Source organism: Psammomys obesus, unplaced genomic scaffold, assembly GCF_907164565.1.
Source record: "Psammomys obesus unplaced genomic scaffold, mPsaObe1.curated_primary_1811, whole genome shotgun sequence".
Taxonomy (NCBI): domain Eukaryota; kingdom Metazoa; phylum Chordata; class Mammalia; order Rodentia; family Muridae; genus Psammomys; species Psammomys obesus.
The window spans coordinates 6,442,024-6,466,325 of NW_026593286.1; the positions used below are offsets into that span (position 1 = coordinate 6,442,024).

At 41.2% G+C, this 24,302-nt stretch overlaps 1 protein-coding gene across 4 annotated transcripts in view; it reads right to left on the bottom strand.

The window, feature by feature from the left end:
* The window catches only part of Dis3l2 (DIS3 like 3'-5' exoribonuclease 2), a 320,053-nt gene that overhangs the window by 100,966 nt on the left and 194,785 nt on the right, over positions 1–24,302 (bottom strand). For all 4 annotated transcript variants that reach the window (XM_055616630.1, XM_055616632.1, XM_055616629.1 and 1 more), the window contains one exon: positions 16,751–16,830. In XM_055616630.1, coding sequence (XP_055472605.1) covers positions 16,751–16,830 — 80 coding nt within the window. The remainder of the gene's footprint in view (positions 1–16,750; positions 16,831–24,302) is intronic.

A 24,302-nucleotide genomic window follows, 5' to 3' on the forward strand; every position in this document is an offset into this window, starting at 1 on the left:
TCATAATTTATACGTGAAAAATATGTAAATCTGCTACAAGAACAGCATTTCAACTGCTCTGTGTATGGGTATATGTGTTTGCACATGCCAAACAAACCCTTCCTTCTATAAGTTACCTGTGTGGTGGTATTTTATCACAGCAATAGGCAGTTCAGAAAAGATAAATCTTTTCTTAACTTTTTTTTTTTTTTAAACAGGGTTTCCTGGGGACCTGCCTGCCTCTGCCTCCCAGATCTGGGATTAAAGGCATGCACTACCACGACAGAGCTAATCTTTTCAGGATCATGCCTTTCATGTTTGGCTTAAGAAATCTTTGTCTCTCCTAAGGCTGTGAGATTATTATTCTGCCATCTTCTTGATGTATCGGTGGTTTACCTCTCCTGTGTAGATCTATGAGTCTCATGGAGTTCATATTTATGCATAGTGTAGAGCAGGGATCAAAACCCACTCTTCTAAATAGACCACTCACTTTATCTGGTGCTACTTACCAATAAAATCTTCTTGTCACTACACTGCGGTGACAGCTGAGCTGAAAACCAGGTGACTGCACATGTAGGTGCTGGGGAGTTTCTGTTCTGCTCACATCTCAGCTTCTGAATGGCAGCTGCACATTTGTTTATGGAGAACAACACTGAGTATAATTCCAGGCTAAGTTTAATCTTTCTACTTTTGTATTAATATTAATTATATTCAAACACTTACTGTTTGTATGGCACAGTTCTAGGTACCAGGGATTCCAGGGATTATTTAACTTAGTTTTCCCAACAATTCTGAGTTAGCTATTACTATCCCTGTTTCAGAGATTAGAGAATGTGGGCTCAGAGAGTAACCTTTTCCCTTGGAACAGGAACTCTGTTCTTTCTCATTTTGTTATAGTAGCTACTGACATTTTCTTTTAAAACGTTTCTTTCTTGATCGATTTATTTATTGTGTAGATGTGCACTTTTGTACTCATGGCACAACTCTGTAGGTTAAAGGGCAATTTGCAGGAAGTGGTTTCCTTCCATCATATGTGGGTTCTGAGAACTGAACTCAGTTCAGGCTGGGCAGCAAGTGCCTTTATCAGATGTCCATCTTATTGTTGTTGCTACTGTTGTTTGTTTTTTTGTTTGTTTTGAGACAGATTGCATAGGTAATCTAGGCTGGCCTCCAAGCTCCCAATCCTCTTTCCTCCATGTCCTGAGTACTGGAATTACAGGCATACACTACAGTGCTTGTAGTTTTGTAGAAAGCATCAGTAGAACGTGCTACTGCTAGCACAGTTAAAGTTAGATTGTACCTTTGCAACAACTGATATAAAGGGGGCTTACTTCTTTTAGTTTTTCATATACTTTGCATTTTGCAACTGGTAGAAACTTGCAACAATGTCTAGTTTAAACCACTATTTTATTACTGAGGAAAGAATTTCAGGGACTCACAGGCATGCTTAACCTTCCCAAGGCAGGAGAGGAGAAGGCAAGGTGGGCAGCCCATTCTTCTGCTCCTATTACAGTGCTCGTTTTGGCGCACCGCAATAGTCTCTTACCATGCAATGGAAGTGTTGGGTCACTGGGCCTCCCCACTGGCTTGCAGGTTTACCTTGGTGCCAGATGCTTGAGGATGCCTGACTAGTGGATGCCAGATTATGTTGGCTTTAATGATCAAGGAAACTGGAACCAATCAGCAGAGCTGGAAGCAGATGAACAGGCCAGGGTCCAAATTTGGTTTAACAAGGTGCACTGAGACATCCATGAAAAAAAGAGAATTTCCAAAGCCCGGACCCCACAGAAATCAAGCTAGCAAGATTTGAATGGAACATAGGAATAAGACTTAGAGGGGTGGAGCTGTCTCTCCACCAAATCTTTCCACTTATACCCTCTCCTCAAACGGGAGTGCACTGGCATGTATCCCAGAAGCCCACTTGCATGCCAGAGCCCTTGCGTGGCTATTCAGTTATTTGGATATTTTGAGTCAAGGTACAATTAAGTAAAAAATGATCATCCATCAAGGACAGAGTTGTTCAGTCACTGGTGCCCCAGATGAACAGAGAAGACATGCACTTCCTTCTGAGCTGACGGACCTACAGAATTTTCCGTTGCTCCTCCCATATTCATCAAGGGCCCTGCTACCAAAATAAGGCTTGTCTGTGATCAAGTACTTGAGTTGCCTGTGATTTGCCTGAGGTCACAATGCCCTCTGACATAAGAGACTTCAAGAGAAAAAAAAAAATCAGTGTTTCAAAACTGGAATTAGAAATGACTTCCCATGGAAGAGGCGTAGGAGGAACAGCATTCAAAGCACAGCGCATCATGAAGATGTCAGAGACAAAGTCCAGAAGTGTATCTGAGTGGAAAATTGCCCTCAAGTGGAAATTTTCTCTTCCAAAACCTATTGAAGAGTGAATAAAGTTGCCTTCTCAACACAAAGAACAGATTTTATACATAGTTTTTGGTGAAATTAAATGGTAAGTGTAGGTCTTATTTTTTTTAAGATACATATGGCACATTTTCTTTTTTTGTTGTTCATTTATTTATTTATTTATTTATTTATTTTTTAATATTAATCACAGGTTATTTACTTTGTATCCCAGCCGTAGCCCTCTCCTTCATTCCCTCCCAATCCTACCCTCACTCCCTCATCTCCTTCCTGCCCCTTTCCAAGTCCACTGCTAGGGGAGGTCCTGCTCCCCTTCCATCTGACCCTAGCTTATCAGGTATCTTCAGGACTGGCTGTCATGTCCTCCTCTGTGGCCTAGCAAGACTGTTCCTCCCTCGGGAGGAGGGGAGAGAAAGGAGCCAGTCATTGAGTTCATGTCAGAAATAGTTCCTGTTCCCCTTACTAGGAAAACCCACTTGGTTACTGAGCTACCTACCATGGGCTACATCTGAGCAGGGGTTCTAGATTATATCCATACATGGTCCTTGGTTGGAGAAACAGTCTCATAAAGGGGCCCCGTGCATATGGCACATTTTCAACAGATGACAGATTAAACTTTCCTAATTAAGTGTGAGTTGCCTCTTAACACAGTGTTCAATTTTTAAGACAAGCATCCCATAGCATTTTAGGACTCACTTTATTGAAGTGGATGGACCTGGGAGAAGACTAGCCTGTGGGCTAAGACATTATGGAGGGTTCAGATCAGGCATTCTGCCTGATATGCAAATGCCAAAGGGCCTGGAAGGCCATATGGGAGAATTATGACAAGGCCAATAGCTAAAAAGTCAAGAAAAAATAGAACTCTAGGTGAAGAAAAGTCAGGAGCAATGGTCAGCTACTAAGACAGCCAGCATGTAACCACACTGCCTTTGAAGGGCTTGAGACTATGGCCCTTTCCCAGAACTCGCTGGGGAATGGATGTTCAAGTTCCATTCATAAGGCACTGTACTATTTGAACACATACATAAAGTACTGATGTATCTGCATACAATGTGGACATGTCCTCCTTTAAAATCTTTTCAGGGTGCTTACAAAACCTAATATGATAGAAATGCTTTGTAAATAGTTATTTGGTTGTATTGTTTAGAGAATAGTAACAAGAGAAAGTCTACATGTTCAGTGTGGATTCAACTTTTAAAAGTGTCCTTTAAATCTGTGTTGGATGAGCTGCTAGACAAGAATATGACAATGCAGAGGCTGAGATACACATATATTTGGCCCCAGTAAGCCTCCCTTGCAGGCAGTATAAGGTCAGTCCACATGGTAGTGCTGAGATGCTGAAGACTAACTGGAAAGCTTGACTCCCCATTCTGCGAACTATGTGACAACAGCTTGTGAGGGGGACACTGGGTGTAGTTTCCAGGCATGGTAAAATACTGTTCATAAAGATAGGAGCACAGGGAATGTGGTTTCTTTCAAGCTGCTGATGTAGCAGAGGATGCTGGAGACCCAGTCTTTTACCACACAGTACAACCAGATGACCTGCTTGTCTTATACTGCCAAGGCAGTGCGCTAACAAGATAATTCATTTATTGTGGTTTGTAGAGCAGGCACAGGCACAGGAACATTCTTCTCCAAAAGGAATGGGCCTCCCTAGTGATACTCTTCCCAGGAGGGGTCAAGTCCTGAGACAGATTTTTCACAAAAGTCACCTAAGGTCTCTTCAGATGCTCTTAGGTCTACACTCTTAAGGGGCAGATATCAAGCTGTGGGTACTTACAGTGTGGGAGCAGGAGAGTTCCAACTGAACCTAGAGTAGAATGCTGGGGACAGCAAGCCTTCTCTAACTGTCTCCAGCTGTGCTTGAGGTGCTGGACAAAGGTTATGGGGCCACCCTTGAGGCAAAGTGCTGACAAGAACGGTCAGCAACTGAAGTCAGCAAGCACAAGAAAGTGTCTCCAGAAAACCAGCTCTCTGCACACCTTTCTTCCCAGATGGTTTTTGGGTATCTTGGGTATCTAGGTTTCTTCTGTTAAAGAAAGCCACTCCTTTTTTTGTGATGTAGTCCCTTGTAGGAACAGCTTCTAAACAACCCTGGGCTCACTTGTGGGGAACCAGGATAGCACAAGGCACATTCCAGAGTTAAGTGGCATTTGCACAGTTTCAGAGAAGTATCACAAGTGGAAAGCCCAGAACCTGAAGGAGGAAACACTTGGAGCTGTGTGTGGAAAGCCCTGAGGGAGTGAACAGGCACAAAGCGCTAGGCGACTTAGACGCTCCGGGAACATTAGAGCCACATCAGGTCTGCTCTCAATTGTGCCATCGTCAGGTTGGTCTTTGTGGAAAGGGGAAGGAGAAGGAAACATGCTATAGTTAAGTCTTCATTTTTGTTAATTTTGCAACTATTATAAGAAATGTGTCTAAAATTTCCAACTGTTTTTGTTGTTGCTACTGTTAAATTTTTCTTAACACACTTTTTGCAATTAATAATTTAATTATAGTCTAAGCATCTGATTATATGACACTGATATTTTTGAAATGTTTAATGGTTTAATTTTCTTTAAAAAAATCAATACTTGTACTATTTCCTGCGTGCTGAGGAACAATAATGTAGGTGCCAGCAGCTTCTGACAGAGCTGCCATGCGCGCTGAGCCACTCACTTATCCAGGCCTTGGCTACTCCTCCTTTCTGTACCTGAACCCTCATGAAGCCACTGGCTGCCTTTGTTCTGGTGGCCCCAATACTGGCAAGAGGACCCAAAGTGTGCATCATGGCTACAGCCAGCTTTCTGTAGGAGAGCTTTGTAATAAAAAGGAGAACCTAGTTCACCACATGGACATAATAAGTACGTTAAACAAGGAAAGTCTATGCCAGTTGACACAACCCTCAGTTTAAACAGGGAAGTAGGAGATGGCAAGATTCTGTTGCTTTGGTAGGGGCTGTAACAGACAAATTTTAATCTTTTGAAACAATACCTCAATTAATGGCTAGGAAAAAATATATACATATATCAGGACAGATTATGTTATGTTTTGTTGTTCTTTTAATTTCTGGTCACAGAGTAGTCAATGAATTCAGGCTTAAATTCATCTTAGTTGTTATAGTGCTCACAAAACAAAGACGGGTATCAACTAACTCTGTTTTTATCTTTAAAATTATTCTTTTCATCATTTGTGCCTTTTGTGAGCATTTTTCATATGTTTGTATATCCTATTTTTGTTACTACAATGTCCTAGGATTAGGGTTTTCCATTTCTTCTTTTTGAAAAAGATTTTAAGTTTCCAAACTGTTGAATGAATTTGGGGACCAAATTCAAAGGAACTTCTTATGTAGTTCCTACGCAAGGTGTTTGGAGACGAACTCATAAAGTGGATTCCTAGTGATGTTCTAACTATTTATCAAATAACTAACCATTTCCTGTAGAAAGATGAGACCTGGGCATTGATTTATTACAGCATGGACAAAGCTACACGGCAGAGCACAGCCTTTGCTTCCAAGGGTTGGGCTGGGGCATGAGGGGCTCAGAATCCAGCAGAACTATCAGCTTCTTATGATACAGTGTGTAGCAGTGGCCACAGCGGTGCTGAGCGAGCCTATGACCACGATGTAACACTATCGTCACTAAGCTGACACCAGCCAAAGTCCCAGCAGAGGAGCCTGACCCGTGTCAGAGCTATATTAGTAAGATTCAGGTCTCAGTTCAGTAACACTTCAAGGGCCTTTTGTTTTTGTGCAAAGCTAGAATAAACTAAAAAGGGCAAATCTAATGGCTAAATTTCCCATTTGTATTTTATTTTCAGGAATACTTATTTTTAAAAGATTTAAAAATCACTGTACTTTGCACAGAAAATAGTAACTACATCTTATATTTAAGAAGCATAATATACATTCTCTAAAGGTAAATGCTGTATATTAGATAAGCTTATTAGAGCAGATATTAGCTGTGTGGCTTACTTTTTCTGTAATTTTACCAAACTTCTGGTCTATTTAAAGTATCATTTCTTGAGAAAGGTATGTGAAATTAACCCATAGCAATAAAAAATTTATCAACTCATCTTTGTATTTCTGTTAAGTTTTGTTTTATGTATTTTGAAGCCAATTATTTGTGAACATGTGTTTAGTATTATCATATTTTCTTGAAGTGGCCCTTTGTGATCATAATTTAGTGAGTCTTTATGTGCAGTAATGCTTTCTGCATTAAAAACTGTTCGATCTATCCAAGTACGAGCTATCAGAGACTAAGTGACAGTGTAAGGATGAGTATTCCTCATTATCCTCAAAGAGGAAGCAAACTAAATGTGTGTGTATTACATGTACTCTTATCTTAAAATGTATTTCTAAGAATGTCTACATTCTTCTTGTACATATATCACGATGATTTACACAGTTACTTTTGAGGTAACTATTTTCAAAAATAAACTTTAAGATATCTTTTAGAAAAGATTCAAGTATTTTTTAATTGTACATGGACATGTCTCTGTGTGGGTATGTGCAAGTGAGCACGCGTGCCTGTGCAAGCAGCTCCTCTTGAGCTGGTGTGAGAAGCACTGGAGAGCTGTCTGCCATGGCGACTGGGAACTGACCCTGGGTCCTCTGCAAGAGGGGATGCTCTTTACTCTGAGCCATATCTAGAGCCACTGAGACACCTTTCTTTTAAATAAGTCCCAAATTTAGGTCTTAAAATGCATATGAAAGTATAAGTAGACAGACTTCTGATATACTTGTATGCTAAAGGAATTTTGTGTTGCTTGATGTTGATAATTGACAGACTTTACTTTATTGTGAAAATAGTCAAACAAAAGGAAAGCTTATAAAAAGCTATAAAAAACTTTTTAAGCAGTTATGGTATCAAAAGAGAAGTTTTTTAAAACTTACCCAAAGATCCACTTTATCACCTGAATTTCCTCCTATCTATTCCTCTAATTGGGCAACAGCATTAGAAACAATAAACAAAATAAACATTACCCCACTTTAAATGTAAAGAAATGTTTTAAAAGTGGTTGTATGGGTCACAGGGGAATATGACACTCAAACCCTCAACTGTCCACCATTTTCTCATAAAATCCAACACATTTTTTTTTTTTAAAGAGGGTGAAGGAAGGATGGACAAAGATATACAATTTAAACACAAACAGTTAGTTGGAGTATATACAACAATTTCAAAGTAGATACTGGAAATGAGATTGCAGAAGGATCGGCTTCCTAACAGCTACAAGGTTTCTACACATTCTCACTGACACAAGGTTAGGGTTAGAGTTTCCATTAGGGTTAGGGTAGCCAATGTGATTCCAGGGTTTTTTGTTGTTGTTGTTGTTGTTTTGTTTTTTTGTTTTGTTTTTTTTTTAACAGTAGTTTATATGGTAGACAATGTCTTTATGACAGCAGAGGACAGAGAAGAAACAAGCTTAGAGGGAAGCTGTCCTACAGCTCTCTGTGGGCACACAGGGTGGGCAATGAGGAAAGCCCAGCAGTCCCCACTGAAGAACCAAGAGCAAGCAGGTCCCTTTGGATTGACAAAGACAAACGATGAGTGAGGACAAGCCAGCTTGTGAGGCTTCCCGAAGCTCTGTCAAGTGGGTAGGAAGGACAGACAGGCAATAGTGGTGGCACCACAGCCTGCTCCTTTATGTGTCTCAATGGAGGGAATGCAGATTCCCGAGCTGTGGCAGGATTGGGACAGGCTCAACAATGAAGGACAATACCTGAAGAACACTATTTAAAGGATCCTTACATTTGCAGTGAGGGAAGAGATCTGGCCTGGCCTTGGGGGCTGTGCTGAGCATCTTCTCATGAAGAAGTTCCAGGACTTCATTCTTTTCTTCCTGGTGGCAGATCCAGACATGAACTCAGCCCGTGACTTTTCTCTAGCCTATGCCTCGCACACAGGGTCAAGGTCTCATCAGTTCCTACTTCCCCTATGCCTCTAGAGGTGATCAGCTATGACAAGAAACTTTTGGCAAGTGTCACTCATAATATGAGGAAGTTGCTGAGGTAAGGAATGAATACCTCCCAGGAACTGCTTCTTAGATGCTGGCTTCTTAGATGCTGTGGGCTTCCTAGGCATTCCTGGTAAGAGACTGGAATGGGAAGTTTACGATGGTTACTGCTAATTTTCAGTTTGACAGGACTTGGAATCACTGAATAGACAAGCCTCCAGATTGAGGGATGATTTAGCCTCTGGAAATGTCTTCAAAGGAACTGTGTACTGACAATTTTTGGTTTCTTTAAAAACACAGAAATGTTATGGGAATATTTTTACTTTAATTTCAGGTGTGGGATATGAGGCTGCTTCGGACTGTCCACCACAGCTGAATATGATTTGCCTGTGCTCTAGCAGGGGCGTGATTGTGCTGTAGATAGTTTCTACAAGTGTACAACATTTGGAATTTTGGGGACTCTTGAGAGGGCATATAAATGCGAGAGCTCCAAGAGTGGCTCTCGTAGCTGCTGCTGCGCCTCTGCTTGTTGCTGGTGCTGTTAGTGGTTGCTGGTTCCTGCTGTTGTTGTTGCAGTTTGCCAAGTGGTCATAGAAAAAGAGATGAGAAAAAGAAATTGAATATACTGACTGCAAAGATCAAACCTGCCCCAAGGGACTTGATGCCAATAATCAGCAGCAGCAGGAAGTAGTCTAACGATAATGACACCCTCTTTCCCCTTGTCCTTATTTCTTTCCTGCCTAGTGTTGGAGGATTGGAAGGGTGGAATAAGGGTAGAGAAGGGAAGAGAGAAAAAGGAACCCACAAAGTAGCAAATGCTAGCTACAGACTATATTGATTAGATTAATTAAGGTGGGAAGATACACGCTTAAGTGGACAGTATCATTCTTTAGGCTTGGGTGCTGAACTACATTAAAAGAAGAAATTAAGTAAGTATAAGGCACTCATTGCTCTCTGTATCCTAACTGTAGATGAGAAGTGACTAGTTGCCTTAAGCTCCTGCTGCCCTGATATCCTTGCCATGATGCACTGTGCCCTTGAACTGTAAGCTGAGAGAAACCCTTTGTCCTGAGTTGCTTTTGTCAGGGTATTTGTAAAAATATTTTATTTTTTTTACACTTTATTTTACTTTATATCCCGATTGTTCACCCCTCCCTCATCTCCTCCCAGTCCCACCCTCCCTCCTTCTCCCTGCCCCACATCCCTTTCCCCTAATCCACTGAAAGGGGGAGCCCTCCTCCCCTACTATTTGACCCTAGCCTATCAAGTCTCATCAGAACTGCCTGGATCCTCTTCCTCTGTGGGAGGGTAAGGTCACCCCACCATGGGGAAGAGATCAAAGAGCAGGCAACTGCGTCTATGAAAGAGACAGCCCTGCTCCCCTTACTAGGACACCCACATGAAGACTGAGCTGCCTATGGGCTACATCTGAGCAGGAGGTCTAGGTCCTCTCAGTGCATGGTCCTTGATTGGTGCATCAGTCTCTGCTGGTTGAGCTGGGCCCAGATTTTTTTGGCTTTGTTGGTCTCCTTGTGGTGGTCCTGTCCCCTCTGCATCCTTCCATTTCCCCCTTCTTCCATAAGCCTCCCTGCTATCTGCCCAAAGTTTGGCTGTGGGTCTCTGCATCTGCTTCGATCCCCTGCTGGGTAGTCTTTCAGAGGACATCTATGGTAGATTCCCATCTGGTTCTCTGTCTTCTACCATTTCCAGTGTCTATCCTGTTTTCCCTTCTGAATGAGAATTAAGCATCCTCCCTAGGCTCCTCCTTGTTTAGCTTCTTTAGGTCTGTAGATTTTAGTATGTTTATCTTATATTATATAGGTAATATCCACTTATAAATGAATATATAGCATGAGTTTCTGGTTCTGGGTTACCTCATTCAGGATGATCGTTTCTAGTTCCATCCATTTGCCTGCAAATTTCATTATTTCCTTGTTTCTAATAGCTGAGTAGTATTCCATTGTATGAATGTACCACAACTTCTGTATCCAGTCTTCAGTTGAAGGACATCTAGGTTGTTTCTAGATTCTGGCTGTTATGAATAAAGCTGCTGTGAACATAGTTGAGCAAATGTCCTTGTTGTATGGTGAAGCACTTTCAGGTATATGCCCAGGAGTAGAACAGCTGGATCTTGAGGTAGTACTAGTCCCAATTTTCTGAAAAAGCGCCAGATTAATTTCCAAAGTAGTTGTATAAGTTTGCACTTCCACCAGGAATGGAGAAGTGTTCACCTTTCTCCACACCCTCTCCAGCATGTGTTGTCACTTGAGTTTTTTTATATTAACCATCTCGTGGGAGTAAGATAGAATCTCAGAGTAGTTTTGATTTGCATTTCCCTGATGACTAAGGATGTTGAGAATTTAAGTTTTTCTCCACCATTCGCTATTCCTCTGTTGAGAATTCTCTGTTTAGCTCTGTATCCCATTTTTAAATTGGATCATGTGGTTTGTCGGTGTTTGAGTTCTTCATATATTCTGGATATTAGCCCTCTGTCAGATGAAGGATTGGTAAAGATCTTTTCCCAGTCTGTACACTGTTGTTTTGTTCTGTTGACAAGTGTCCTTTGCTTTGCAGAAGCTTTTCAGTTTCATGAGGTCCCATTTATTAATTGTTGATCTTAGAGCCTCTGCTGTTGGTGTTCTGTTCAGGAAGTTGTCTCCTGTGCCAATGAGGCTCTTCCTACTTTTTCTCCTAACAGATTTAGTGTGTCTGGTTTTATGTAGAGGTCTTTGATCCATTTGGACAGTAATTCTGTGTGATTAATTTTTGAGATCAAGGGGATACAATTTGGAAAGGAAGAAGTCAAGGTGTCACTAGTCGCAGATGACATGATAGCATACTTGAGTGACCCTAAAAATTCTGCCAAGGAACTCCTACAACTGATAAACACCTTCAGCAAAGTAGCTGGATACAAAATTAACTCAAAAACAAACAAACAAACAAAAAACAGTAGACCTCCTGTATACAAAAGACCAATGGGCTGACAAGGGAAACAACACCTTTCACAATAGCCAGAAAAAACATAAAGTATCTTAGTGTAACTCTAACCAGGCAAATAAAAGATATATATATATATATATATATATCTTTTATATATATATACACACACACACACACACACACACATACATACAAACTTCAAGTCTCTGAAGAAAGAAACTGAAGACGATATCAGAAGATGGAAAGATCTCCCATGCTCATGGATTGGTAGGATTAACATAGTAAAAATGGCCATTTTACCAAAAGCAATCTACGGATTCAATGCAATTCCTATCAAAATACCAACACAATTCTTTTTTTTTTTTTCAACAGTAAAATACTTTATTATTTTTTTTATTAAATACAGTTTATTCACTTTGTATCCCCCTGTTCCTCCCTCTCTCCTCTCCTCCCAATTACGCCCTCCCTCCCTCTTCCCCACCCATGTCCCTCTCCCAATCCACTTATAAAGGAGGTCCTCCTCCCCTTCCCTCTGATCCTAATCTATCAGGTCTCATCAGGAGTGGATGCATTATCTTCCTCTGTGGCCTGGTAAGGCTGCACCCCCCTGAGGGGGAGGTGATCAAAGAGCAGGCCAATCAGTTTATGTCAGAGGCAGTCCCTCTTCCTATTACTATGGAAACCAATTAGACACTGAACTGCCATGGGCTACATCTGTGCAGGGGTTCCAGGCCATCTCCACGAATGATCCTTGGCTGGGGTATCAGTTTCAGAAAATAACCCTGTGCGCAGATGTTTTTGGATCTGTTGCTGTCCTTGTGGAGCTCCTGTCCTCCCCAGGTCTTACTATCTCCCACTTCTTTCCTAAGATTCCCTGCACTACAACACAATTCTTTATAGACCTTGAAAGAACAATTCTCAACTTCATATGGAAAAACAAAAAACCCAAAGTAGCCAAAACAATCCTGTATAATGAAAGATCTTCCAGAGGTATCTTCATCTCTAATCTCAATCTGTACAACAGAGCAACAGTAATAAAAACTGCATGGTACTGCCATAGTACCATGAATCAATGGAATCAAATCGAAGACCCCAAAATAAACCCACACACCAACAGACACCTGATTTTTAATAAAAAAGCCAAAATCATACAATGGAAAAGACAGCATTTTCAATAAATGGTGCGAGTCTAACTGGATGTGTACATACAGAAAAATGCAAATACATCCATATTTATCACTCTGCACAAAACTGTCAGGGTATTTTATCACAGCAATAGGAAAGCACATAAATAAAGACAGCTGGGCAGTCAAGAAGCCTCGCTAGGAGAGAGGTGCCTTGAGAGCAGAGGAAGACAACTCTTCTGAGGTTTGCAGGCTGGAAGACAGCCATTGCCCCATGTACCATCTTTTGCCAGGGTAGGAGGAGGGCCCTTCTTTCAATGAGTCAAATTAGGGTGAGAAGGGGACAGGTAGTCAGGTGCCTATGCAAAGGGCTGGGCACTTTGGTTTGGGATTTGATGCTTTAGAGATGGAAGAAGCCAAGAGGAGACAAAAAAACGATGTGACTATGGGCAACCAGATGGACATTCCATTAAGATCCCTGCTTAGTTATATATAAAGTCTAAATTCTAATTTCCACAAAACATCAAGAATAATTGGATTTAGAGTTCTTCACTTATTTTCCTTATTCATTCATTCTTTATTTCATTCATTATTCACCCATTCATTTTTTTTCCTCTGTGGTTTCAGTATTTGCATAAAATTGTGCCACTATCAACCAACTCCAAATAGAAACCCAAGTTCATTAGCAGTTGGTTCCTACTTTCCTGTTCATTTTCTTCTAAGTCCTGTCAAGGATAACCCTGCTATGTTCAATGACAGAGCAAACATTAGACAACACAAATTATAAAACAAGACACTGTAGAATTATGGGGGTTCAGAATCAACTGAAGCTAAAGGTGCTGCCTGACAGTTTGCTTTTGACACTTACGAAACGTATAGAAAAACAGTAAGTGAACAAAATGGGTATCTATTATCAAGATTCCAACTTTTCCAGTACAGATGAGCTTGCTAAGAGACCTTGCAAGCCAGGGAGCCAGACAGCCTAGTTCTTACAGAGGCAGGAAGACTCTATCACGTGGCGAATGGGTTCACACTTTATCAGCCACAAGACATGAAAGAATATTTAGGTTTCTTAGCTCGGATGTTGTGATTCAGAAGATAAATGATTGCTCTTGTTTAGATGAGTTTTCACATGAAGCACTATTTGTGCTGTAGGGCACTGAGGAACATTAATGGGACTAATAAATGGAAAACTGCAGAAAGATAACAGTATTTCTGATTATTTCAGGAGAGGATTTCCTAAGAGTTACACAATCTTATAGCAGATTGGGTTGCCCCTCCCTAAGGTAAAAAGTTAAAATGCAATCTGAATATTCAATAAAGTGAATACCACCAGGGTTATTAGGAAACCAGAAGGTGAGCTTACAGCTGTGGTATTCCCACACTGAAGTGGCGAGGTCACCTGTGAGATGTGTTGCAAGCAATCTGTCTCAATCATAAAATACTGGGATTTACTGTCTTCAGATTTGGGGCTATCAATACACTACCCCTTCTTATTAAATATTCTCTTAAGAAAAAGTGAGGAAGCCACATTGCTGGATAGTGTTTCTCCACTTAGGTTTGTTTTGGGGCTGAAGGAGTGAATCCAGATCAGATGAGTGGTGGACGCACTGCTTTGGAAGGAGGGGGGCACACTTCCTCCTCATTTTAGTTAATCTTAATACTTCACACATTGGTTGTCTGTATCTTGCATCTGACAGGAAAGACCTGGGCATACACTGGAACTCTATGAAAGGGAGTGTGAGCACTGCAAGGCTCATCTGTCTGTAGTTTTGATTTCTCACAGAATAGGCATTCAGATGATTTCTGTGGGGCCAAACGAAAACACAACTTTTATGCAATATTTTCTTTAAATAAATATAGATTATGTAAATATGGCTAGAAAACATTATTTGCTTTTAAAAAAAAAAACAGTAAATATTTTTTCCTCTAAATTGGAATTGACAATGAACTGGTAACTAATGGAACCTGAACTTAGCCAATGCTGTCCCAATCCAAACTGGACTTGCCTTTTCACTTTTCATCTCCCTGGATAAATGATCCTGGCAGAACCAGCTGTCACAATGGCCAACTGTGGAAGTGCCACCATAAAAATGCTTGACTGACTACCTCAGGCCTTTCCCAAGACTTCCCTGGTTTCTTCCTTTTGCTGTGGCCTCACCAAATGCACAGATGTCAACTGTCTCTCTGGAAGGTAAGAAATACCTAGCACAAAGGAGGGTCTCATCACCTGGTGCAGTGGGTAACAGCTGGGCAGCTTGTGATTTCTGGCACCTCATAATTTTTTGCTACAAAGTTTTTTTTTTTTGTTTTTTTTTCCATTATAAAGCTACTATTACCACATTATAAACTTTGGAAAGTACAGCAGAGAGGAAAATCGCTTGTGCTCCCATCGTCCTAGGAAGCTCACTCTCTGCTGTTAGGTAATGCTTACCTTCCTTTATGGCTCTCTTATTATAGTTTTATGACATTGTCTGTTAGTTTTATTTATTCTCTTGCCCTTCAAAAATAGGTTAGCAGCAATTCATATAACTGCATATCATGAGATAAGCAATTCTATGTGATAGCCTGTCCAAAACCAGCATGTCTTCCTAACTTTTCAGTTTCTACCTGTGGATAATTCCCCATCATCCAGGTGAGCCTCCTCTGTCTTTTTTCTCTCAATCCTGCCACTTGTTTCCACAGATTCTTCTCTTCCTCATCTCTGTCTTACCTCACCGCTCGAGGACCTTGGCCCCATCTCCAGTCCAGGTCTGTATGCCTATACTTGTAAAGTTTCTCTGACCTATTTCTCCTCTTTTCCCTCAGTCTTTTGATAACTTCTTTTCCCCACTGTGACTGAATTCCTGATGAACAATGTGTGGTCTGACAAATAAAGAACATTATTTGCCGCTAATGTGCTTTTCTTGTAGTATTTTTTTTACCCATTTCCTCCATGAAACCTTTGCCCACACACTTGCATAGTAGCCATGAAGTACCTCTGCAGAGAGAGTGAGGAAAGACATATGCTACTTCCCTGCTCTCCCTATAAGTTCAAGAGTTTGGGGCTAGCAGAGATAGAGAAATGGGTATTAGGCTTCTGCCACAGACAGCTATACTGGAGAGAATAAACACATCAGCTGTCCTCAACCACTAACAGAGAAGAGCTGTAACCCCAAGGGGAGGAAGACCCCGCATCACCAGGCTTCTGCTTGTGGCACTGTTTACACTGGCTTTTTGGAGAGTGGGATCTGCAGAGCGAGCAGGCTTGCTCAAGCTTCTGCACACAGCAGAGACTGCTCAGAAGGTAAGGCATTGGGCCAAAGTTGACTCTTGTAAATAAGCTGCTCTAATTTTAGATTATAGAAACATATAACAGAATACTGTGCTGAGGATAGAGCTCTGTAACAGAGGGTTGTCTAGCACATATGAGCCTTACCCACAGGACTATTTTGGTGGTGATGGGGTGGTGGTGGAGACAGCTCCTACTAAGCAGTGTTTGGCAACATGCTCTCTATTGCCTTATGCCTACTAATCATCACTGCTCACTGCAACTGAGAAGGAAACACAACACAGGTCTGCACCAGGTAAGGGGTGAATACTCTGAAAGGGGGCCATCAGTGCTCTGTGGCAGAGTGAAATCAAAAGGATGCGCACACCTCGTTGACATACCATCAAAGGCCATGTTAGTTCAAGGTAATGCCCAGGAAGAACCAAAGTCAACAGTGGTCACCGAGGCACCCCTGTAGAAAAGGGTCAGAAGGGCCTGAAAACTGTATCTGTGGGGATGGAAGGAAGTGATATCATTTTTCCTCCGCACCTTACACAGGACCTTTGACAATCAGCTGCTGCTACAGTCACCCATGACTGTGGCCCTGACTTTTCTTTCACCCAAAGAATGTTTAAAAGGCCCTTAACAGTTGGCCATCAATCTTTTAAATAGACAAAGAGCTACAAGGAAGCTTGGGGCTTTTGCAGGTCAGGCCTAGACAGCCATGTCTCAGGACATGAGGTTGGCCTGCTGCCAACCTCAGAGTATGTCTTGAGAGAAGCCTCTCCATGCCAAGCTTGAAGGAAACATCAGCCTCTCTTGGGTAGAACCCACAGGAGACTTCCCACTATTCCTCATATTTAAGATAACAGGAGATCTGAGGCCTTGAAGTAGCTCTTCTGCTCTCATGGCTACCTCTTCTAAGACCTACAAACAGCTGGTGAGAGGACATTTCTCATTCTCTCCCTCTTCAGAGCCTCTGCAGGGCCTCAACTTTTAGCTCATATAGCTAATTTCAGGAAGGAAGCAAACCCATCCTTGCCCATTAAGCTGTCTAAAGAACATGAGGAAATCTGACATAGTGTGCAGCACGTGGGTATGCAGGCTACCTACTGCACAGAGCAGCAGGGGATTTCTATCCTACCGTCAGTGAGTGGCCTGCAGGAGAGGGCATCGTCCAGGTCTCGAGCAGTCGATGGGTCAATGGTGAAGATACATTCTTTTCTAGGAAAGATGGAAAACAGAATTAGCACACACAATCCACTGTCATAGACTGTTAAAGAACAGTTTGTTTTGCACATGAGGGAAAAATGTGAGCCTGGGAGACAAAAATGTGATGACTATTTTCTTCCTCTCTGTAACTTGACCCTTACATCTCCTTGCTCTGAGAGAGAACAGAAGTCGCCAGGGAGCCAGCAGGTGGCTTCCAGAAAAGAAGCTTCCCAACAAGAATTCTGCTCCAAGAGTGGCAGGTCATTTTGGTGAGGTTCTCTCTAGTGTCTGATCTGTGGCCTGCCTGTCCCGGGGTATATGGGAATAGGTCCTGCAAGGTTCAGCTGCAGATACTTTTCTGCACCTTCTCCAATCCAGGGAAGCAGAGTATTCCAAATAATGCTACCTGGCTTCTGACATGGGAACAAGATCCCAGAATAGGTTATTTTAAAATAATTGGGGGCCATACAGTTAAGCTAGTCAATCATAATATAATTCCATTCAGAAAAGGACCAGACCACAGCAATTCTATGATGATATGGAAGTTGAGATAAGAAAACTACCCAGAAGCTCATGGGTCAGCTGCTGTATCCTAGGGTAGACAATGTGACAGGAACAAAAAAAAAGAGCCTGCTTCAGCAAGGTGGAGGGGAAAATCCACTCCTGAAAGTACTATGATCCCTACACATATGCTGTAGCAAACTGAGGACATGATGCACTTCAGACACAGGACTAAAAGAACCTGAGCTGGATATGACTGGAAAACCTTCTCACTGGGGACCAGCTTTCATGGTACCAGAAGACAGTATGCAAGTTTCCAAAGCAGGGAAGCACCCATCAGGCCTACTCAGCTACAATGCTTATAAACCACAACAATGAACATCATAGCAAGATAACCCTAAGAGTGCAGTACCTTGATGGTAACCAATAGCTCTCCAATTGGGTGTAAGGCCCACTCAACAAGAGAGAAATCATGCCTGGTGCCAGAAACCTAGCCAACTATCTGGGGATAGTGAAGTCAGGACCTTGGAGGAGAACCTACAATCACCATCTTACTAAACCAGCATAATCCCTAATTACTTTTGAAAAATTTATCCTTAAACCCACAGGTAAGTATAGTTCTTACTCCTCCTCAAGGAAACTGCTCTTTGTAAAAGATGGAGACACCTAGTTAAAATACAGAACAGATATATCTACAACACAACTCCTGCACCTAAGGCTCAAGGAGAAGGAGTGAAAAGGTTTTAATAGCAAGAGGAACTGGCAGTTTGGTGTGAGACCAGGTCTTCTAGAAATGTCAAAGAAGTCACACTCATGAAGTTTCCCCAACATGGCTGCCTAAACATGACCTAAACAAGGATGACCGCAATAGCCACCCTAATATGGATAGGGAAAGCCCCCAGGGCCTTAATCCCAGACAAAGTACTACCAGCAACTAAGTAAGTATGAGAGGGAAAAAATAGTCCTCTCCAGGAAGAGCACACCAATTGGTTATCCAATACCAACCAAATGGTCATCCTTAAAAACATATACATACAAGTGAAATTTTATGGAAAAAAGCAGGTTGTATTTATATATGTACAAACTTTCTTTCATGCATACATTAGAGAAAACTGAAAGAAAATTAAAGAATTAAAGAAAAAGAGGCCATTATTTGAAAGAGAATGGGGGTATATGGGAGTATATGGGAGGAGATGGAGAGAGGAAATAAAAGAGAGAAAATGATGGAATTATAATCTTCCAAAATAAAAAAAAAAATGATAAACAAACAACAGGCAGCAGGAATGCAGTTCAGTGGAAAGGGGTTGGACCATGTCTGAGTTCTTAGCTTCAATATAGACCCAATATTAAGGGAAAGTAAAACACTAAGAAATAAGTTTGTTTGGTGTGATTTTATTTTCAACATTCTCAAAAGCACAGATTTAGAATGACAGAGTAGGTCAGTGGTTGTCAGGGCCTGAAAATGAGGTGTGTATAAGCAAGCAGAGGGTTAGAATTTTGCTAGTCTTGTCTTTGGTGTCTAAGATCTATATGTGATTTAAAAGCATGGACATGCATACCAAATAAAGGTCAATGTTTCTGTTTGTTCACTTAAAATCATTTAAAATTGTGATATGTGCATTAAGACTTTTTTTTCAGTGTTTGAGAATATACTTGCATATAATGTTTTGATCAAACCCATTCCATATTCCCTTGCCTTCAATTCTTTCCCTCTCAATCCCCACCACTTTTCCCTTCCAACTTCACAAAGTCTTTAAAAAAAAAAAAAAAAAAAAAAACAAAGCAAAGAATTGTGTTGGTAATTTGATGGGAATTGTATTGAATCTATAGATTGCTTTTGGTAAGATGGCCATTTTTACTATGTTAATCCTGTCAAGCCATGAGCATGGGGGATCTTTCCATCTTATAGTATCCTCTTCTAATTCTTTCTTCAGAGACTTGAAATTTTTTTGATACAAGTCTTTGACTTGCTTGGTTAGGGTTACACCAAGGTACCTTATGTCATTTGTGGCTATTGTGAAGGGTGTTGTTTCCCTAATTTCTTTCTCAGCCCTTTTGTCTTTTGTATACAGGAGGGATTCTGATTTTTTTTTTTTGAGTTAATTTTGTATCAGCTGTAGGAGTTCCCTGGTAGAATTTTTGGGGTCACTCAGGTATACTATCATATCATATGCAAACAGTGATAATTTGACTTCTTCCTTTCCAATTTGTATCCCCTTGATCTCCTTCAAGTGTCTTATTGCTCTAACAAGGACTTCCAGAACTATGTTGAAGAGATATGGAGAGAGTGGGCAGCCTTGTCTCTGATTTCAGTGGGATTGCTTTAAGTTTCTCTCCACTTAGTTTGATGTTGGCTATAGGCTTGCTGTATATTGCCTTTATGATGTTTAGATATGTGCCTTGTATCCCTGATCTCCCATCAAATTACCAACATAATTCTTTACAGACATTGAAAGAAAAATTCTCAACTTCATATGGAATAACAAGAATTGCTAAAACAATTCTCTACAATAAAAGATCTTCTGGAGGTATCTCCATCCCTGATCTTAAGCTGTACTATAGAGCAACAGTAATAAAAACTGCATGGTACTGGCATAGAAACAGAATAGTGGATCAATGGAACCGAACAGAAGACCCAGAAATAAAAACACACACTTATGGACACCTGATCTTTGACAAAGATGCCAAAGCCATACAATGGAAAAAAGATAGCATCTTCAACAAATGGTGCTGGTCTAACTGGATATCTACATGTAGAAAAATGAAAATAGATCCATACTAATCACCCTGCACAAAACTAAAGTCCAAGTGGATCAAAGACCTCAATATAAAACCAGATACATTAAATCGGTTAGAAGAAAAAGTGGGGAAGACCCTAGAACTCATTGGTACAGGAGATAACTTCCTGAACAGAACACCAACAGCACAGGCTCTAAAAGCAACAATTAATAAATGGGACCTCATGAAATTGAAAAGCTTCTGTAAAGCAAAGGACACTGTCATCAAAACAAAATGAATGCCTACAGATTGGGAAAGGATCTCCACCAACCCTTTATCTGACAGAGGGCTAATATCCAGTATATATAAAGAACTAAAGAAGCTGTAAAGCAACAAACCAAGTAATCCAATTGAAAAATGGGGAACAGAGCTAAACAGAGAATTCTCGATAGAGGAATTTCGAATGGCAGAGAAACACTTAAAGAAATGCTCAACCTCATTAGCCATCAGGGAATTACAAATCAAAATGACCCTGAGATTTCACCTTACACCCATCAGAATGGCCAAGATCAAAAACTCAAGTGACAACACATGCTGGAGAGGTTGTGGAGAAAGGGGAAACCTCCTCCACTGCTGGTGGGAATGTAAATTTTTACAACCAATCTGGAAATCAATCTGGTGCTTTCTCAGACAACTAGGAATAGCGCTTCCTCAAGATCCAGCCATACCACTCCTAGGCATATATCCAAAAGATGCTCAAGTACACAACAAGGACATTTGCTCAACCATGTTTGTAGCAGCTTTATTTGTAATAGCCAGAAGCTGGAAACAGCCCAGATGCCCCTCAACTGAAGAATGGATACAGAATGGAATATTACACAATGGAATATTACTTAGTAATGAAAAATAAGGAAATCATGAAATTTGCAAGTAAATGGTGGGAACTGGAAAGGATCATCCTGAGTGGGCTGTCTCAGAAGCAGAAAGATACACACGGTATATATTCACTCATATAAACATATAGTATAGGATAAACCTACTAAAATCTGAACGCCCAAAGAACTAATCAAGAGGGAGGACTCTGACTAAAATGCTCAATCCCCATCCCGAAAGGCAAAGAGGATGGACATCAGAAGAAGAAGAAAACAGGAAACAAGTTAGGAACCTACCACAAAGGGCCTCTGAAAGGCTCTGCCCTGCAGACTATCAAAGCAGATGCTGAGACTTATGGCCAACTGTTGGGGAGAGTGCATGGAATCTTATGAAAGAAGTGAGAAATAGTAAGATCTGGAGAGGACAGAAACTCCACAAGGAGAGTAACAGAACCAGAAAATTTGAACACAGGGGTCTTTCCTGAGACTCATACTCCAAGCAAGTACCACGCATGGAGATAACCTAGAACCCCTGCACAGGTGTAGCCCATGGCAGTGTAGTGTCCATGTGGGTTCTACAGTAATGGGAAGAAGGACTGCCTCTGACATCAACTGATTAGCCTGCTCTTTGATCACCTCCCCCTGAGGGGGGAGCAGCCTTGCCAGGCCACAGAAGATGACAATGCAGCCACTCCTGATGAGACCTGATAGACTAAGATCAGAAGGAAGGAGAGGGGACCTCTCCTATAAGTGGACTTGGGGAGGGGCATGCGTGAAGATGTGGGAGGGAAGGTGAGGTTAAGAGGGGAGGAGGGAGGGGTTTATAGGGGAATAAAAAGTGAATAAAGTGTAATTAATAAAAGTTTTTTTAAAAAAGGAAGGAGGAGGCTACAATCAGAGTGTAAAGTGAATAAACAAACAAACAAACAAACACCTGAGCCCTGTTAGAGCTTCCTGTATGTGCATGGATGAGGGCTACCTGCAGGTAGCCTCTCAGGGTCCTCATCCCTGCAGAAAACTGACTCTTCCTCTCCCAGCAGGCATCAGTTCTCAGTAGCTCCTCAGCTAAGAGTGGAACAACTTCTTGAGCCCCTCTTCATCCACGCTGGGATTTTGGCTGACTTGATTGTGTGCAGCCACAGGTGATTTAAGTTTAAATGTGCAGCAAATACTTTTTAACTGCAGACATCCACTACACTCTTTCTGCTTCCTCTTCTGCAATGATTCCTGAGCCTTGTGGGTAAGAGACTGTAATACAGGTGTTCCATTTAGAGCTGGGCACTCCCCAGTCTGTTATTCTCGGCATATTGACCAGCTACGGCTCTCTGTATTACTCTCTATCTACTGCAAAAAGAAGTGTCTCTGAGGAGGGTTGAGAGATGTACTAATACACAGGTATAAAGATTAATTTAGGGCCAGTTTATTACTTTATCCAGTTAGTAGACTAACAAATAGTATTAGGTTCTCTTAGGGGCTCTGGCCTAGTCAGCTACAAGCTTTGGTCCAGTTTATGAATTCCATCTTGTGAAGTAGGCTTTGAATCCAATCAGAAAGTTATTGGTTACCTTCATAGCATTTGTGCCACTGTTTCCTAAGTGGTCATGTCTTGCCAGGCCCGTCATTACTGTAGCTCTCAGGATCCACAGCAGGGTAAGACTGTGAATGACTACCCCCACACCCAGTAACACGCACAGAACCTTTCGGCACTATGAAATCCAGCCAGTCGGATGAAGCTGCCGGTTTGTCACCAGCTTGATCTTCCATGTCCTCAAGTACTTGATTGTTTTTTCAATCATAGTGCCTTATAATCAAGTTCTGGAGGTGACTAAGAGCAACAGCAACAGCCTTTCATGTTTGCATGTGGGGGAGGTTCTAGGATAACTCCATCTAAATTCCTTTTGTGCATGCGTATATTATAATATATATTACATATATAATATATTCTATATATGTACGTTTCCAAATGGCATTTTCAAAGATCTTTAGTGTTATTCTTTCCCATGTCCCCTCCTCTACCCTGTCCTTCCATCCTCTACGCCATTTAAAAAAGGTTGATTTATTTAATGTTTGAATATATGCATGAGTGTATGTGTGCTGTGTATGTATGAATGCAGCGCCCACAGAGCCAGAAAATGGCACGTGACCCCTCGAAGCTGGCACTGCAGACAGCTGGGAGCTCCCTGATGTGAGTGCTAGAACACTCAGGTCCTCTGCAAGAGCAGCAAGTACTCTCAGCCACTGAGTGCTCTCTCTAGCCTCTTTCCCCACCACTCTCATTTAACCCTTCCTGCTCCAGGATTCACTTTCCCTACTTTATAGTGCTGTGTTCTACCCTCCTTTCCTTGAGATCCTCCCCCTCATGACACCTAGTTTCTTAACTTTTATGGGTATTCCAATTAAACATGTCTAAAGTTCAAAACTAACATCTACATATAAGAAAGAATGTGTGACATTTGTCTATTGGGAACTGGGTTATCTCAACATGATTTCCAGATATATCCATTTACCTGAAATTTTCATACTTATTTATAGCTTAATAATATTCAGGGGGCTGGAGAGATGGCTCAGAGGTTAAGAGCACTGGCTGTTCTTCCAGAGGTCCTGAGTTCAGTTCCCAGCAACCACATGGTGGCTCACAACCATCTATAGTGAAATCTGGTGCCCTCTACTGACATGCAGGCGTACATGCAGAATACTATATACATAACAAATAAATCTTAACAAATAATATTCAGTTGTGTAAATGTACTACATTTTTATTATTCATTCATTAGTTGATACACATCTAAGCTGTTTCCCGTTTCTGCCTATTGGGAATAAAGCAACAATGAACATGGACAAGCAATTTTCTCTGTAGTAGGACACACAATTGTTGGGAAATCTGCCTAGGAGTGGTAGAGCTGGGTCACGTGGTAAATCTCCTTCTATATTTTTGAGGACCTTCCACACTGCTTTTCGCAGTGAATACATCAGTTTGCACTCCTACCATCAGTGAAGTGTTGCTCTTTCCTTACATCCATGCTAGCATCTGCTGTATGTATGTGTGCACGTATGCGTAATGCATTCATTCATTTATTCATAATTCTTAAATATTAGCCATTCTAACTGTTATAAGATGAAATGATGGATGAATGGTAACAGAAAGTACCCAGAATATTAAATTGATTCTGACTATGCAGCAATTGATTGTATGATGAGGGAGGACCTTGAACGTGGTTCACAAGGTAAAAGAAGAACACACTGCTCCTTGTTCATTTTTGTCTCCTCCATAAAACCTACTCAAATGCTTCATGAACACTGAGTACTCAATAAAAACACTTGTGTAACTAAATCTGACATGTCACATGGGGAAGCAGGGATGGTTGGGTTCTTTTATTTCATCATAATGACATC